The 17,290-nt window shown below is 35.1% G+C and overlaps 1 protein-coding gene across 3 annotated transcripts in view; it reads right to left on the minus strand.

The window, feature by feature from the left end:
- fbn3.S (fibrillin 3 S homeolog) overlaps positions 1-17,290 on the minus strand; it is a 141,534-nt gene that overhangs the window by 79,146 nt on the left and 45,098 nt on the right. For all 3 annotated transcript variants that reach the window (XM_041579836.1, XM_041579837.1, XM_041579835.1), the window contains exons 6-7: positions 14,690-14,785; positions 3,155-3,352 (exon numbers count right to left, since the gene is read on the minus strand). In XM_041579836.1, the coding sequence (XP_041435770.1) occupies positions 3,155-3,352; positions 14,690-14,785 (294 nt within the window). The remainder of the gene's footprint in view (positions 1-3,154; positions 3,353-14,689; positions 14,786-17,290) is intronic.

The following is a 17,290-nucleotide window of genomic DNA, read 5'->3' on the forward strand; positions in this document are numbered from 1 at the left end:
TATTTTCTGCTTCAAACTCCGATCAAATCTGCTCAGGTTTTTTACGCTTATTTATTATTAAATTTTCCCGATAATTTGCTTTCCGGGAAAAAATCTGATTTTCACAAATTTTTCTGACTTTTTCATCCAATTTTTTCATAATTTTTCGTAATTTCCACCCAAAAACTACAGCTCCCAGCGTACATTAAAAAATCATTGGGACTTCTCCCACTGACTTATATGCAACCTCGACAGGTCTGAGATGACGGATTTTCAGATTCAGACTTTTCCATCCTAGAGGTTTAATAAATTCCGAATAATTTGTGATTTTTTAAAAAGTCAGATTTTATTTTTAAAAAAATCACAAATTTTTTGTGATTTATGCATTTGGAGTTTAGTAAATAACCCCCTAAAAGTTGAGACATTAACCCGCTCTTCTTCAGAGAAGGTTGGGGCAAAATTACACAATCATTATTTGATCATTTCTATTCGATAAACACAAGGTGCAAAATTGTATAATGAGAAATGTATAATCTGTATATATCCGTTATCCGGAAACCCGTTATCCAGAAAGCTCCCATAGACTCCATTTTATCCAAATAATCCAATTTTTAAAAAATGATTTCCTTTTTCTCTGTAATAATAAAACAGTACTTTGTACTTGATCTAAACTAAGATATAATTAATCCTTATTGGAAGCAAAACCAGCCTATTTGGTTTATTTAATGGTTAAAGGATTTTCTAGTAGACCTAAGGTATGAAGATCCAAATTACGGAAAGATCCATTATCCGGAAGACCCCAGGTTTTTTTGGTCGAAGTAAAATTGTTTGATCAAACTATAAAATCCTTCAAATCGAACTATTCAAAGGATTTCATTCATTGTTCGTACAAGTTTTTCTAAAGAAACAGTACTTCGATTATCGAATGGTCGAATATTAGAACTATTTTACTTCAAATTGAATTCAAAGTCGTAGTATCCTATTCGATGGTCGAAGTATCCAAACAATTACATCGAATTTCGAATTTTTTTACTTCAAAAATTCCCTTGAATTAACTTAAACCCTTGATAAATCTGCCCCTAAAAGTTATTAGAACGTAAATATTTAACAGTCAGACATTGGTAGTTCTAGATGTAGAACCATTTTCTATTATTAAATTTTCCCGATAATTTGCTTTCCGGGAAAAAATCAGATTTTCACAAATTTTTCTGACTTTTTCATCCAATTTTTTCATAATTTTTCGTAATTTCCACCCAAAAACTACAGCTCCCAGCGTACATTAAAAAATCATTGGGACTTCTCCCACTGACTTATATGCAACCTCGACAGGTCTGAGATGACGGATTTTCAGATTCAGACTTTTCCATCCTAGAGGTTTAATAAATTCCGAATAATTTGTGATTTTTTAAAAAGTCAGATTTTATTTTTAAAAAAATCACAAATTTTTTGTGATTTATGCATTTGGAGTTTAGTAAATAACCCCCTAAAAGTTGAGACATTAACCCGCTCTTCTTCAGAGAAGGTTGGGGCAAAATTACACAATCATTATTTGATCATTTCTATTCGATAAACACAAGGTGCAAAATTGTATAATGAGAAATGTATAATCTGTATATATCCGTTATCCGGAAACCCGTTATCCAGAAAGCTCCCATAGACTCCATTTTATCCAAATAATCCAATTTTTAAAAAATGATTTCCTTTTTCTCTGTAATAATAAAACAGTACTTTGTACTTGATCTAAACTAAGATATAATTAATCCTTATTGGAAGCAAAACCAGCCTATTTGGTTTATTTAATGGTTAAAGGATTTTCTAGTAGACCTAAGGTATGAAGATCCAAATTACGGAAAGATCCATTATCCGGAAGACCCCAGGTTTTTTTGGTCGAAGTAAAATTGTTTGATCAAACTATAAAATCCTTCAAATCGAACTATTCAAAGGATTTCATTCATTGTTCGTACAAGTTTTTCTAAAGAGACAGTACTTCGATTATCGAATGGTCGAATATTAGAACTATTTTACTTCAAATTGAATTCAAAGTCGTAGTATCCTATTCGATGGTCGAAGTATCCAAACAATTACATCGAATTTCGAATTTTTTTACTTCAAAAATTCCCTTGAATTAACTTAAACCCTTGATAAATCTGCCCCTAAAAGTTATTAGAACGTAAATATTTAACAGTCAGACATTGGTAGTTCTAGATGTAGAACCATTTTCTATTGAATATTTTCATGAAACATTCAAACTGTAGTTAGTTAAAAATGTTGAACACTGCTTCTGAAAAGAAAAATAGATTCTAGAATTTCAAACTGTTCTGAGAGGGTGAATAAAATTAATAAAAAGAACAGAATAATTGGACTATGAAGCCTGATCAGTCATGAAGACTGTTTAGTCTAGAAAACGTATCCAAAGTAAATAGAAAGCAATATCTAGGGAATGTTACATCCCATAGCTTAAGAAAATAGCTAGAGCAAATCTCTTAAAGTTAGAAAGAAAGTATATTTTTACTAGAGGAAGCAATTATTTAAAGCAAGAACAATGAAATTTAATTAGGTTGTTCTGGCAGATTTAGTAGTGATAGTTATAGGATAAATATAGCCTTCAAACCAAAATATTATTTTAACAGGCCCTTTGTCTAATGCTCTCTGTCTTGCATTACATTGGGTATGGGCATTAGATGATTATCACCAATGTAATTTTCACTGATGCAAATGTGTACAGAATAATGAAATTAAAACCTCTCTTATATGAAATTAGTTAGTGTTTATTTTTAGATGCTGGATGAGCACATAGAAATATTCAAAATATGTTAAAAAACATATTTTCAATTTATGTTGTTATTGGTAGGGATGCCGAATCCTTTTTCCTGGCCAAACCGAATCCGTATCCTAATTTGCATATGCAAATTAGGGGCGGGGAGGGAAACCACGTGACTTTTTGTCACAAAACAAGGAAGTAAAAATGTTTTCCCCTTCCCACCCTTAATTTGCATATGCAAATTAGGATCCGGATTCGGTTCGGTGTTAGGCCGAATCTTTCGTGAAGGATTCGCGGGTTCGGCCGAATCCAAAATAGTGGATTTGGTGCATCCCTAGTTATTGGTTCTTTAATTTGTTCCATAGCAAACATGTTTTTTTTACTCAAAATATTGGACATACAGTAGCTATTTACCTTGGCAAGCTCCAGTGCGGATATTGGGTATGAATCCTCTGCGGCAAGGGTGAGGTTGAGAAGGACACATTTCACATGGATGACCCCAGGCACGACCAATGGTAGCACAGCACAAAGTCTTTGTGCAAACAATACCACTAAGCTGGCCCTGGCACATCTGGTTGCTGATTTGTGTGAAGCATGGCCCAGTTCGATAATCTAAAATAAAAACAATATGTAATTATGTTAAATTGTCTTCAAACCAAATAAACTAAACAACCTATGCTGACAAGTTTTATATACAGCTTGTGAGAAACAAATTTGGTTCAGTTACTACTACAAATATTTATTAAATATTTGATATATAGAAAACAAACATCATCCATCTATAAGCACACATTGGGAGGCCTATTTATGAGAATTCAAATTTGTTATTTTTTTGAACAAATTCAAATATGCTTGAAATTTTACCAAACTTGAGCATTTGCTTATTTATTAACAATTTTCAATATAAATAACTTCATAAAATTAAACCATGAAAACTCATATGCTACTTATTTTCAATAGGTGTACAAACTAAATTAAAAATGTGAAAAACTTTGTGTATGATGACTCCCACTTTAATTCACAAAACTTTTAGATGCCAAAATTTTACATTCAAATGTTTTTAATTGTTAACACTGAATAAATATCAAAATTCCCTTTTTGGAAAACCTAATTTGAATTTGTTTTAAATAAGCCCCGTATTTTATTCTCACTTATATTTTCTTACTTTGGTGAACAAATTTTTTGGATTATTGAGCAAAACCCAGCACAGATCATGATATCTTCCAGTTGCAACTGCAACATCTGCCATTGATTTATACATGACCTCTGCAGGTTTGAGATGGAGTACTTTGGACTTTCAGCAGCATCAGGGTTTTATAAATCATGAAAAATTCAAGTTTTGTTTTCCCTCCGAAAAAATTATGTTTAATAAATAACCCCCCAAGAAAAGTAAAATCTATATGTATAGGTTATATGCTTGTAAACTACCTTTTATTACTACTCGAAGGTCAGTCATATTGGTGTTTGATATGGGGCTACAAAGTGGGTATTAGAAACTTAAATAAAATCAATTCCACCCGTACATGGTTGGTATATTGAAATGTTCAGAATAATAAAAATGAATTCATGGAAATTGCTCTAATTGGGCAAATGTAGTAACCTTGACCCCCTACACTGGAGTTTTACATGTAATTTGCACAGGGTAAGGCATTTAAAATTAGTAAAGTTTATTGGGTACGCACAACTGATTATGACAGCTGTCAAGCTCATGCTTGTCAGCAGCAACCAAGTTGTTGCATAAAAGCACTTACTGCTTCACCTAATTCCCTGCATTCACAGACTTTACAAAGATAATGGTGTTGATGTGGGACTCTGCAACACACATGCACATCCTTACACAAACACACAAACACACACACATGAACTCACTGAGCATAGACTTATATAATAATAGCCAAAGAAACCCATTTCAGAAGGAAAACCATAAAAATCTCTCAGATTTATAGTTTATATTGCCTCTCATTTAAGATCAAAAGTATGCTTTTTGCAACAAATGGCCAACTGCCAACAAAAACATTGGCAATTCTTGGAATCGGAATAAAATAAATGCAAGTAAATGGTGTGTCGTGTGTATTTTTTTCCTTAAATCAAGAGAATGGAATTTTAAGTGGTTGTTAGACATTTTGTGTGTCATATGTCTTGTAGTGCAGTTTTTCCTGTCTCATTGGAACTTCACAGAAGAAGAAAATTAGTCTAAATAGTAATGACTAGAAGAAAATAAGGGATGGGCACTATTTTTGTAAGACTTGGTCACTAAATTCTTTGACTATATTTTCTAAAGATGGGTTGAGAATAAACCAGATCTCAACATTTCAACTATTTTTATGGTGGGTAACATGCTATTGTGTACGCATTGCACTTCTGGATGCTTTAATGCTCATGGTTATAAATCTTGAATTCAAGTTTTTAAATTTTCCAGGCATATTAAGTATTAAAAAGAAGTTCCTGTACATAACTGAACTAGCTGATCATATCAGATAGTTAGCTAAAGATTACACATTTGTTAATCCTTACAAGTCCATGTGTACTTTAAGTCAAGACCATATTATCATTGTGAAAGTGTACCGTAATATGTCTTGTACACTGCTTTTTGATTGAAATAAAGTAGTGAGGTATTGGAACCGTTTATTGGCTATGCACAATTATTTCAAATTCCTTTGTTCTGAAGTGTAATAAATATGCTGAGGACTATTTACATTAGATGGGGTCATTCAATCAGCACTGTCTCTCTAGTAATATGAAACTACTCTGTGCATCTGTTACTGATCTTATATACTTATTCCTGTTATGGGGGGATAATTAAATTTTGGCTCTATTAAATTTCTTGGCAGCATTAAGCTTACATTTATCATAAACAAGCAGCTGGGTAACCTGAGTAACTTGTAGCAGGTTTTAGATCCTTATGTCCCAAACACACTAAGAAGCTTATTTATTAAAGGTCAGATTTAGTGGTTTTAGAGGTTTTTGAAACCACAATTAAACTTGCATTCTCTAAAACCACAATTGTCATCAAATTTATTAAAAGATCAGAATATTAAACTTAGGAATGGAAAAAGGGGCTGAACGATGCATTAAAAAAAGAATTAATTTTTTCCGGACAATTCCTAGCAAAAAGTCCAAAAACCTCTAAGGGTCTGAATCGATTTAAAACAATCAGTGCAGCTCCTTTTGAATTCTATGTCACATTATCAACTTTTACTTGTTTTTACTTTAGTTTTGCCTGAGAAGTTTTCATGGTTTTTTACACTTAGGGGCAAATTTATCATGGGTCGAATATCGAGGGTGAATAAACCCTCGAATTTGACCCTCAAATTTAAATCTTTTGAATTCAAATATCGAATTCGACGGATTTAGCGCAAATTCTGCAATTTGAACGATTTTAAGCGATCGATCAAAGGTTTTTTCTTCGATCAAAAAAAAGTTAGAAAAGTGCTGGGGAAGGTCCCCATAGGCTAACATTGTACCTCAGTAGAGTTAAACTGCCAAAGTATGTAGTCAAAGTATTTTTTAAAGAGACAGTACTTCGACTATTGAATGGTCAAATAGTCGAACGATTTTTATTTCGAATCGTTCGAATAAAAGTCGAAGGTCTTAGTAGCCTATTCGATGGTCGAAGTACCCAAAAAAATACTTTGAAATTCGAAGTTTTTTTCATTCGAATCCTTCACTCAAGCTTAGTAAATGTGCCCCATAATAAATCTTGAATTTTTAGAGCTTTTTAGAAATATAGGAAAACCACAAATGTTTCAAGATTTGTGGAAAAAAAACACTATTTGATTGTTAATAAATGTGTCCTTTAGTTAAGGATATAAGGGCTCATTGTTAATTACTAGACACAACATTAAGAACAAAAGTAGCCCAGAATTCTACCCATTAAAATGTCATACCAAAGAGCTTGTACCTACTTGCTCTAATCTATTGTAGTACTTTGTGCCAGTTTGCTGGTTAAATGTACTTTGGTTCATAAAGAGCAAGGGATTCATATACCCAAAAACTGCCTTAAATAAGTGCAATGATACCTACATTTATGTATTGCAAAGAAAGGCTATCAATCTTGAACATGCTGACTAGTGACATGTGGGTCAACTTAAAGTCGGCCTGCACCTGACCATGACTTGGCCCAGCAGAACCTGCTGCTGCGGGTTCCTTTCGGCTGGCCCACACATTACTAATGCGTACTAATGTTAACTTATGGTACATTACAGGTATAACATGATAAGTTATACTGATATTTAACTTGTATTTAGTAGATAGGTCTTTTACTCTCTAAATATTTGTCACAGAAGATATTAGTTTAAGGGGCACATTTACTATGGGTCGAATATCGAGGGTTAATTAACCTTCGATATTTGACCATCGAAGTTAAATCCTTCGACTTCGAACATTCGAAGTCGAATGATTTACCGCAATTCGCAATACCGCAATACCGCAATTGAATGATCGAAGGAAAAATCGTTAGATCGAACGATAAAATCCTTCGAACGATTCGAAGGATTTTAATCCATCGATCTAATGATTTTCCTTCGATCAGAAATTGCTAGGAAAGCCTATGGGGACCTTCCCCATAGGCTAACATTGGTGCTCGGTAGGTTTTAGGTGGCGAAGTAGGTGGTCAAAGTTTTTTTTAAAAGAGACAGTACTTGGACTATTGAATGGTCGAATAGTCGAAAGATTTTTAGTTCGAATCGTTTGATTCAAAGTCGAAATTCAAAGTATTTTTTATTCTAATCCTTCACTCGAGTTAGTAAATGTGCCCCTAAATGTTCGCAAATAATATATATATTTGTTTACAGCATATTTATCAAGTGTTTTGGCTATTGACACAAAGGGCTGTTCATTGGTCCATCTTAAAGGAATTGTTCAGTGTAAAAATAATAACTGGGTAAATAGGCTGTGCAACTGGGTAAATAGGCTGTGCAAAATAAAAAATGTTTCTAATATAGTTAGTTAGCCAAAAATTTAATGTATAAAGGCTGGAGTGATTTTATGTATAACATGTCAGTCTGAACACTACTTCCTGCTTTGCACTCTCTTGGTTTACACTGACTGGTTACCCTGGCTACCAGGCAGTAACCAATCAGAGACTTGAGGGGGGTGGCCACATGGGTCATTTCTGTTGCTTTTGAATCTGAGCTGAATGCTGAGGATCAATTGCAAACTCACTGAACAGAAATGTACCATGTGGCCCCCCTTCAAGTCGCTGACTAGCTCAGAGTTATAGAGCTGAAAAGCAGGAAGTTGGATTCTGACTGTTTTATTAGACATCTGTTCACTCCAGCCTTTATACATTACATTTTTGGCTACCTAACTATATTAGAAACATTTTTTATTTTGCACAGCCTATCTATTTACCCAGTTTTTATTTTCACACTGAACTATTCCTTTAAAAGAGCATAGACATGTATCAGCCTGTGAATACACACAGAGCATATTTTGGCACTGATGCTGTACCTGTTGCTGCACTTGTAAGAAAATGCATAAGGGCGTGCATCAGCTTTTTTTTTCTCTGTGAAAACAGCCACTCAAAGCAAATCTGCACCAATCTTCTCCTTGTGTTAAGTGCACTCAGTGTCGGACTGGCCTACCAGGATACCAGGGAAACTCCCGGTGGGCCCAGGTGCCAGTGGGACCTCATGCTGCTAAACACTTGGCCTATTTCATAGCCATTCCCTATTTCTATGAGAACAAAGAGGTTAACTATATAGAATAATAGATTATAGTATGTTAAGAAAAGAGACTAAGAGAATAGAGGTTGAATGAAGAGAGGAAGAAAATTGTACTGAGGGTGAGGCCTGGTCTAAAGTTTTTTGGTGGCCCTTGTCTGAGGTTTTTTGGTGGACCCTTGGTTTCTCAGTCTTACACTGAGTGCACTGCATCAGTCTGTGTGCACATAAGGAACACATTTCAACACAAGAAACACACAGAAATGCATTTTTGCACTGTGTGCACACAGGCTGACAAAGTGCTTCTTAGTGTTAGTGCAAAATACAGATGGATGTGGATCTGCTTAGTAAAAATGCAGGCAGAAAAACAGCCTTGTGTTACATTAGCCTTAAAGTTAAAAAGTTAATTATATTCTACTCATAAGTAGTATTCCAATTGTCTTCAAGAAAAATAGTAATTTCAGTACATTAGTGCATTGCAATGTAAAGCTATTAGTTCATTATTAACATGTAGGGGCAGATCTACTAAGGTTTGAATGGTAAATTTAATTTTTTTAATTTTTTGGGGTCAAAACTCCCAGTTTCGAATTTAAAACCACCAACTTGATTTTACATAGTAAGTTAAGTTGAAAAAAGACACACGCCAATCAAGTTCAACCTCTATTTTAACCTGCCTAACTGCTAGTTGATCCAGAGGAAGGCAAAAAACCCCATCTGAAGACTCTCTCAAACTCAGAGGGAACTGAATTTGAATGTAAGGTTTATCACACTTCGACCCTGGAAACAGTTCTCATTTGATACTTCGCAACCTAAAACCCAAATTCATGTATATGAGGTCCATTGAACCATTTCAAGATGTTAATGGCCTTCCTACATTCAAGGTTTTTTTCAGAGGAAAACTCAATTTGAATTCGATTTGGATATTCTGGTTGTTGCTATTCGATCGAATGCAATTTTTTTCTTAAATAACCTCCCATTCAAATTGTGAGTACATTCAAATTTATTTCAGTTAAAAAAAATCACCTTCATAACTTCGAAATTGACCTTTGATAAATAACCGCCTTACTGTATGTTTAAATAAGATAAGAATAAGTTAAATATAGCCTTTTTACTTTTTTTAACTTTCAAGGATTTTTGGACATAGGTTCATGAAAATGAGATGCAAGGTCATTATGACTATTGCATTATGTTTGCTTGTGCAGTGACACCAGTAGGGCGCACAAGCCCGAAACATGTTGTGTACTGGTGGTCGGCATTAAACAAGTAACCACAGCATTTTCATGCTTACTGAGTGTTCTCCTCTTTTCTCTTTTACTAAAGTTGTATGTGCCATTGGGTAATCATAAATAGAAAATTGCCATTTTAAAAAATAAGGACTGCCCCTGGGATTGTACGATTCATTGTATGCACAAACATACCAACAAACCATACTTGTTAGGTCACATGAGCCAATTAACAGACAGAGTTCTTTCTTTTGCTTCAACACTTCTTCCTGTTACAGTTAGAGTTGTAGTATTTCTGGTCAGGTGATCTCTGAGGCAGCACAGAGACCATCACGAAATGGTGGCTCAAGGCAAGAAATGTAACAGGGCAAGATTTACTTAAAGGAAAACTATACCCCCAAAATGAATACTTAAGCAACAGATAGTTTATATCAAATTGAATGACATATTAAAGAATCTTACCAAACTGGAATATATATTTACATAAATATTGCCCTTTTGCATCTCTTGCCTTGAACCACCATTTCGTGACACTATCTGTGCTGCCTCAGAGATCACCTGACCAGAAATACTACAACACTAACTGTAACAGGAAGAAGTGAGGAAGCAAAAGGCAGAACTCTGTCTGTTAATTGGCTCATGTGACCTTACATGTGGTTTGTATGTGTGCACAGTGAATCGTACGATCTCAGGGGGCGGCCCTTATTTTTTAAAATGGCAATTTTCTATTTATTATTACCCAATGGCACATACTACTAAAAAAAAATATTATTATGATAATGGTTCATTTACATGAAGCAGGGTTTTACACATGAGCTGTTTTTCTCAGTATCTTTTAATAGAGACCTACATTGTTTGGGGGGTATAGTTTTCCTTTAAATATATAGACCAGTTTGGTAAGATTCTTTTATATGCCACTTAATATGATGTAAACTATCTGTTGCTTAAGTGTTCATTTTGGGGGTATAGCTTTCCTTTGTATGCATGCAAAACGCATGTAGCATGTTTGTTATTTTGTTTTAAGGTTTATTTTCCGTGCTTGTAAGATACAGGGGTAACATTTAGAAACTATTTAAAAAACTCAGATTCCAGCATTATGATGACAGAATAAAATCAGCACTTTACTCTGTTGTGTAAATGCCATGTCAGTCCAAATAGTACTCAGAAAAGGTGCCCCCCATAACATTATGTGATACCATCTCACAGGCTAAACTGTTTTACTTAGCCTAACACCATTAGTATACAGAACACACAGCTGGTGAATATGCTTTGTTTACCAAAATGAGTGTCTGTGCCAACCCCCCCCCCCAAACATGAAATCTAAAAAAAACAAAACCATAGGCAACATTTATATGGTCAAAAAGTAACACACTCCACAGGTTCAGTTTAAAGCAAACTTATTTTAATTAAAAAAAATCAGATATATACTGTACTGTATATCAAAGCCAGGAATTGTTGTAGTGAAGAAGTTATTATTTATTTTACAGTCCTGGGAGTGCCTGGCTTTCTGCATTCTTTAATGACTATTTGGACATATGTTACATTGCAGGTACTTTATAATCGTATATGGTGGCAGACTGTAAGTACAGGGCCCCATTGCAGCTTAATTTGTATGTCTGAATGAAAGGGGATGCCCTCATAGGATCGACAGTAGGTTTCTAGGTTTCATTTGTGCATAGATCTGCCGACAAAGGAGCAGTTTGAATTTATATATGTGGGTTTTCTTAATATTAAAGTCTTTTTTCCCTTTTTTCACCCTTTCATGCAGGTTGCAGTAAGTGCTCAAAGTTTACTGACTGTCCCTGTTATTTAAGTAAGGCAGACTAAGTAACAATTTTAAACAAAAAGCATTAACTGAGACATGAGTAATTATCTATAAGTATATCAGGCATTTCATATTACAACTCTAGCATCATAGTAGCTCCATGCACTCAAAGTGAGTTAGTTTCATTCATTACTACTGGAAGTGTAAATTGTTGTTATACTTCTGGGAGTAAGGTTGTAAAAGAGACATTGTGCGTTGCTGCAAACAATATCACAGACCACTTCCTCTTTTAAAGGAACAGTAACACCAAAAAATGAAAGCATTATATCAACACATAATCAACACATAATATACTGTTAGCAGGCCCTGGTAAAAGCTGTGTGTTTGCTTCAGAAAGACTACAGGTATGGGACCTATTATCCAGAATGCTCTGGACCTGGTGCTTTCCGGATAACGGGTCTTTCCATAATTTGGATCTTCATACCTTCAGTCTACTAGAAAATCATATAAACATGAAATAAACCCAATAGGCTGGTTTATATCTTAATTGGGATCAAGTACAAACTACGGTTTTATTACTACAGAGAAAAAATAAATCATTTTTAAAGATTTGGATTATTTGATTATAATGGAGTCTATGGGAGACGGCCTTTCCGTAGTTCGGAACTTTCTAGATAACGGGTTTCCTGATAACGGATCCCATACCTGTACTATGTTTTATATAAACAAGCTGCTGTGTAGCCACGGGGCAGCCTTTCAAGCTGGAAAAACGAGAAAAGGCACAGGCTACATAACACATAGCAGATAAGCTCTGTCCAATACAATTGTGTTTTATCTGGTATCTTTTGTGTAATCTGTGCCGGTTCTCCTTTTTCCATCTTGAATGGCTGTCCCCATGGCTACACAGCAGTTTATTTAAATTAACTATAGTAGTCTTTCTGAAGCAAACATGCCAGTTGTACCAGTGCAGAGGAACAGTACATTATAGTTTAATTACTTTTATACACTTTCAGTTGTGGATGTTACTGTTCCTTCAAGGGATGGTTGTTACAGTTTTGCCTAAATGACCTCATGCAGACCTCTTTCAAACCATGTCTTTTTGGCCCAAAATGTGCGGTTCTTAAAGGAGTGTCAATTTTCCCTTAATTGTATATAGGCTGTTTGGGTGGGATAACTCCTTAGGACAAGAATTAGCAGTCTATTAACATCTAAAAGAAAAAAGACAATGCTTTGAGGAGCAGACATTCTGCTAAATTAACTTAGGGTGGAGACACAAAAAGTGAGAACAAACTGCTTTTGAGGTGCAAAGTAAAGGGGAGGCCAATCTCTCAAATCTACCTGCCCTTGAACACACTCAGGGGCAGATTTACTAAGCTCGAGTGAAGAATTCGAATGGAAAAAAATTCGAATGGAAAGAAATTCAAATTTCGAAGTATTTTTTTGGGTACTTCGACCATCGAATTGGTCAAATTCGGTCGAATTAGATCGAATCGAATGATTCGAACGATTCGAAGTAAAAATCGTTCGACTATTCGACCATTCGATAATCAAAGTACTGTCTCTTTAAAAAATCCTTCGACTTCATACTTCGCCACTTTAAATCTACCGAGGTGTAATGTTCCCCAGTTTTTTTTGATCGAATAAAAATTGTTCAATCGATAGCTTAAAATCATTCAATTCAAAGGATTTTATCGTTCGATCGAACGATTTTTATTCGATCGTTTGATCGATGTATTTGCGCTAAAATCCTTCGAATTCGAAGGATTTTATTTCGAGGGTCGAATTCGAGGGTTTTTTAACCCTCCAAATTCGACCCTTGATAAATCTGCCCCTCAGTGTTGGCCACTTACTGAGTTTATGCCAGTTGTCTGCTATTGTGTATTATGGTCCTATGCACAAAATGTTGTTGGAGTTTGATGATCCTTGTATGGTTCCCACCAGTGAAAGCGCAGGTACACAGTATGAAGAAATTATCCTGACTTTGGTCCAAAGTACAAAATTTATTGGAGATAATATTGTTGCTATCCACAAGTTAAATATTTACTGTCAGCATATACTGTATAAGCTGTATCATTTGAGGGACCTGAAAATGATCTGCAATGATTATACAGCAAGCACTAAAGGAAATCTAGAGTGAAGCCACAGAGGCAAATACAGTATGGGACAGGCAATAAAATTGAACAAAATAAACAAAAACAAACAAAAAAGATTTTAAAGAACATTCTGAATCCCTAAAGCAGGTAGTATAAAATAAGAGCAGTCCTAATTGGCATATGTCTGTGACAGGATGTAAAAAGAATGAGTTTATCCAAACTACAGTAAGAAGGCTAACAGAGAAGTGCTTCACTTATACTGATGATGATGCAGAGTTACAAAGTTTTAAAATTCCAATGGGAGATGGAGGTCTCTATATGATTTCCCCTAACCTCCATTTGGGGAAATAGTATAAATCCCCCTGCTCTCAGCATAATGACAAACGCACATTACGATTTTTTTTTATTAGAGAAGGGGTTGTGGTTGGAATGGTTAAAATTTCTAACAGCAGTGTTCATCCAAGCACTACAAACACGCACATTGTTTAATCTACGCATATGTGTACTGGAAGCTGTCTTTGGCCTCTTTTCAAACACCCCTTTGTTTAAGGAATTGCTACAACTCAGCGTCTGCTTTTCCCTCTTCCTCTTATTACTATGTTTCCTTCTCAGTGGCTGGAGACAGTTCTAAAATACTTTGGGCCTCTCATAAATGCCACTTTGAAAAGGGTTCTAACATTTTTCCAAAACTGACTTTGCAGATATATGTGGGGAAATGTATCCATGTTTGAACTTTATTTCTGTACATCAAGTTTTAAGTACAAATTATTAATTAATAATCATTCATCATACCTTTTGGAGAGATCGCTGCTAATTTAGTGATACATTTTTATAATGAAAAATATACTACATTGAAGTGTGTCTATAAAGTGTTGCATACCTCATTCTAGATATATTAGGGGTTGTTTACCATACTCTGGGGCACAAGTGCTAACACAAGTGCTAGATGTCTATGTGCCTCCCCCTTCCCCCCCCCTTGTGGCTCAAGGGCTGCCCAATGAGCACCAATACCACCACTATCATGCCATTGTCAATACGAGTTTGTAGAGATTTCATGCAAACAAGTACATAGCAAAGTGCACCCAGCGTTTGTGTGTACCCATTTGTAATTGAGCCTACTTGGATATATCCACCCACAAATGTAGCACAATATCAAACACTAAAAATTATATTAGGTGAGCCAGGATGTTATGAGCATAGCTTACCTCTTTCACACTGAGGACCAGTAAATCCGTAGACACAAGCACATCTATTAGGGCCAATGCAACGTCCTCCATTCTGACACCCATTTTCACAGATAGCTGGTAAAGCACAAAATAAATGTTAACATCTGTTAGTAAAATTTATCTATATTCTGTCTACTTTCTGACAAGAATGTACCCCCTGAAGTAGATTATAATGATATTAGAAATCACTACAAGACTACATTTTATTACATTCTTAGGGGTGCCCATTTTCTTGAAAATCTACAAACCTTTGTATATTTCTTCTCTAACAATACTTGCTAGACAGGGCTACATACAGGGTCCAGGGCATTAGCCCAGGGTTCACCAAGACAAGGGGTCTCACTATCAGACATTTCATTTTCTATTATATATATATTCCTTGAGTTCAAGTCATTATAAAACAAATTGTTCAAAATCCAAGCTGAACCTAGCAAACCACTAAGAAAATAAGACAGAAGAAAACCCACTGGATATTCATTGGCTGGATATGGGAAGTAAAACTTGTGGGTGATTTGTGACCATGAGAAATTGGTAAGAATATTTTCCCAGCCTTTCAGTTCTATGTCCATGATACTTTTTCCCTGCTATGTGGTACTTTTTGTCAAATGGTTTCCTTTTCATCAGGATTACAAACTTGACAGCAACTAAGATAATTGCCAAAATGAAGCCTGAAAAGGACAGTAAAGGGAAAAGCTTGATAGCATGAGAGCAAAAAGTATACTAATTAGTTGCTTGTCTCAAAAGCCACAAAAACAACTAATGCAACACACTAGAAGTCTAGTCAGAAAACATACATATATACTGTATGTTTGAATTAAAAAAATTAAAAGCTACTGCTTTTAGTCAAAGATACAGAATACTGCTTTTAGTAGGGATGCACCTAATCAACTTTTTTGGATTCAGCCGAACCCCCGAATCCTTTGCGAAAGATTCGGCCAAATACCGAATCCGAATCCTAATTTGCATATGCAAATTAGGGGTGGGAAGGGGAAAACATTTTTTACTTCCTTGTTTTGTGACAAAAAGTCACGTGATTTCTCTCCCCATCCCTAATTTACATATGCAAATTAGGATTTGGTTCGGCCAGGCAGAAGGATTCGGCCGAATCCGAATCCTGCTTAAAAAGCCCGAATCCTGGCCGAATCAATGCATCCCTAGCTTTTAGTCAAAAGATGTTTAGTTACATTATTTCAGCTATTGTCTAGACTTGTGTTTAAATGACTACCTTCCAGAATTGGGGCACTTCACTTCTGGTATTATGGGTATAGAATATATTCTCTATACAGTTATACATTATACTGTATACAGCTGTCTTGAGCCCCATATCTCTCAGTAATATGTTATACCTCTGATGTGAATAGTTGTTCTTTAGAAACACCTGGATACACAGGTTGTAGAATCATTTGGCTTTCAATGTATACATGTATGGGATCTGTTATCTGGAAAGCAGTTATCCAGAAAGACATTTTAAAAAATGATTTCCTTTTTCTCAGTAATAATAAAACAGGACGTTGCACTTGATCCTAACTAAGATACAAATCATCCTTATTGAAGGAAAAGTGATCCTATTGGGTTGTATTAATGTTTAAATTATTTTTAAGTAGACTGGAAAGAGTCTGAAGAAGGAGGCAAATAATTAAAAAAAAACTACAGAAAATAAATTATGAAGACCAATTGAAAAGTTGCTTAGAATTTGCCGTTCTATAGCATACTAAAAGTTTATGTACAGGTGAACAACCTCCTTTAAGGTATGGAGATCCACATTACAGAAAGATACCTTATCTGGAAAACCCCAGGTCTCAATTATTCTGGATAACAGGTCCAATTCCTATATAAGTAATAAGCATGTGTAGTGCCAGAACCTGCAATATTTTGCAGTTAGATTTCACTAGTGGAAAGATATATGTACATGCTGTTTCTAAAGCAGCCTTAAGTTACCTTGCAAGGAAACCTTGTGCTAGTTTGTGCCCACTATGTCTTCCCACCAGCATTTACACAAAGAGGAAAAACTTTTTTGGGGAGCACAGAGTACCATACAGAACTTGCAGGATTGGCAAGGTATATTGTGAGCTAAAAACAACCTAGAACATTGTGTCTGTTTTTGTCCTTTGCATTTTTCTACTCAGTAAAGGAGGCCTTAATATGTTACAGAATTTTGCTGCTTTATAACTATTTAATAAGCACCTTGCCTGATTTTTGTAAGTGAGATTTATTGTATTATAAAACAATGTATGTTAGTCCAGTAGACCAGGGATGCAGAGGAAAGACGATAGAAGGGAAGAAGTAGAGTTTAACAGCAATTATGACTAGATGTAATGTGAGCACAAGCACATCGCTGCAAAATATGTTGCCGCTCTAAAAATACATGTTAATCTACCCCTGGGCAGAAAAATATAAGAGTGGCACAGGCTGGTGAGGCAGAACAGATGGATGGAAGCAAGGGCAAAGCTGTGAAACAAAAGCAATGAATAAAGTAGTAAGAAAATCAGAAAGGAAATATGGGAAAAGATCTACACTGATTGCTATCTGTTCAGATATAAATAAATTATAAATGGATAAGTGTATTAACAATTTTGTTGC

Source organism: Xenopus laevis, chromosome 1S (genome assembly GCF_017654675.1).
Source record: "Xenopus laevis strain J_2021 chromosome 1S, Xenopus_laevis_v10.1, whole genome shotgun sequence".
NCBI classification, from domain to species: domain Eukaryota; kingdom Metazoa; phylum Chordata; class Amphibia; order Anura; family Pipidae; genus Xenopus; species Xenopus laevis.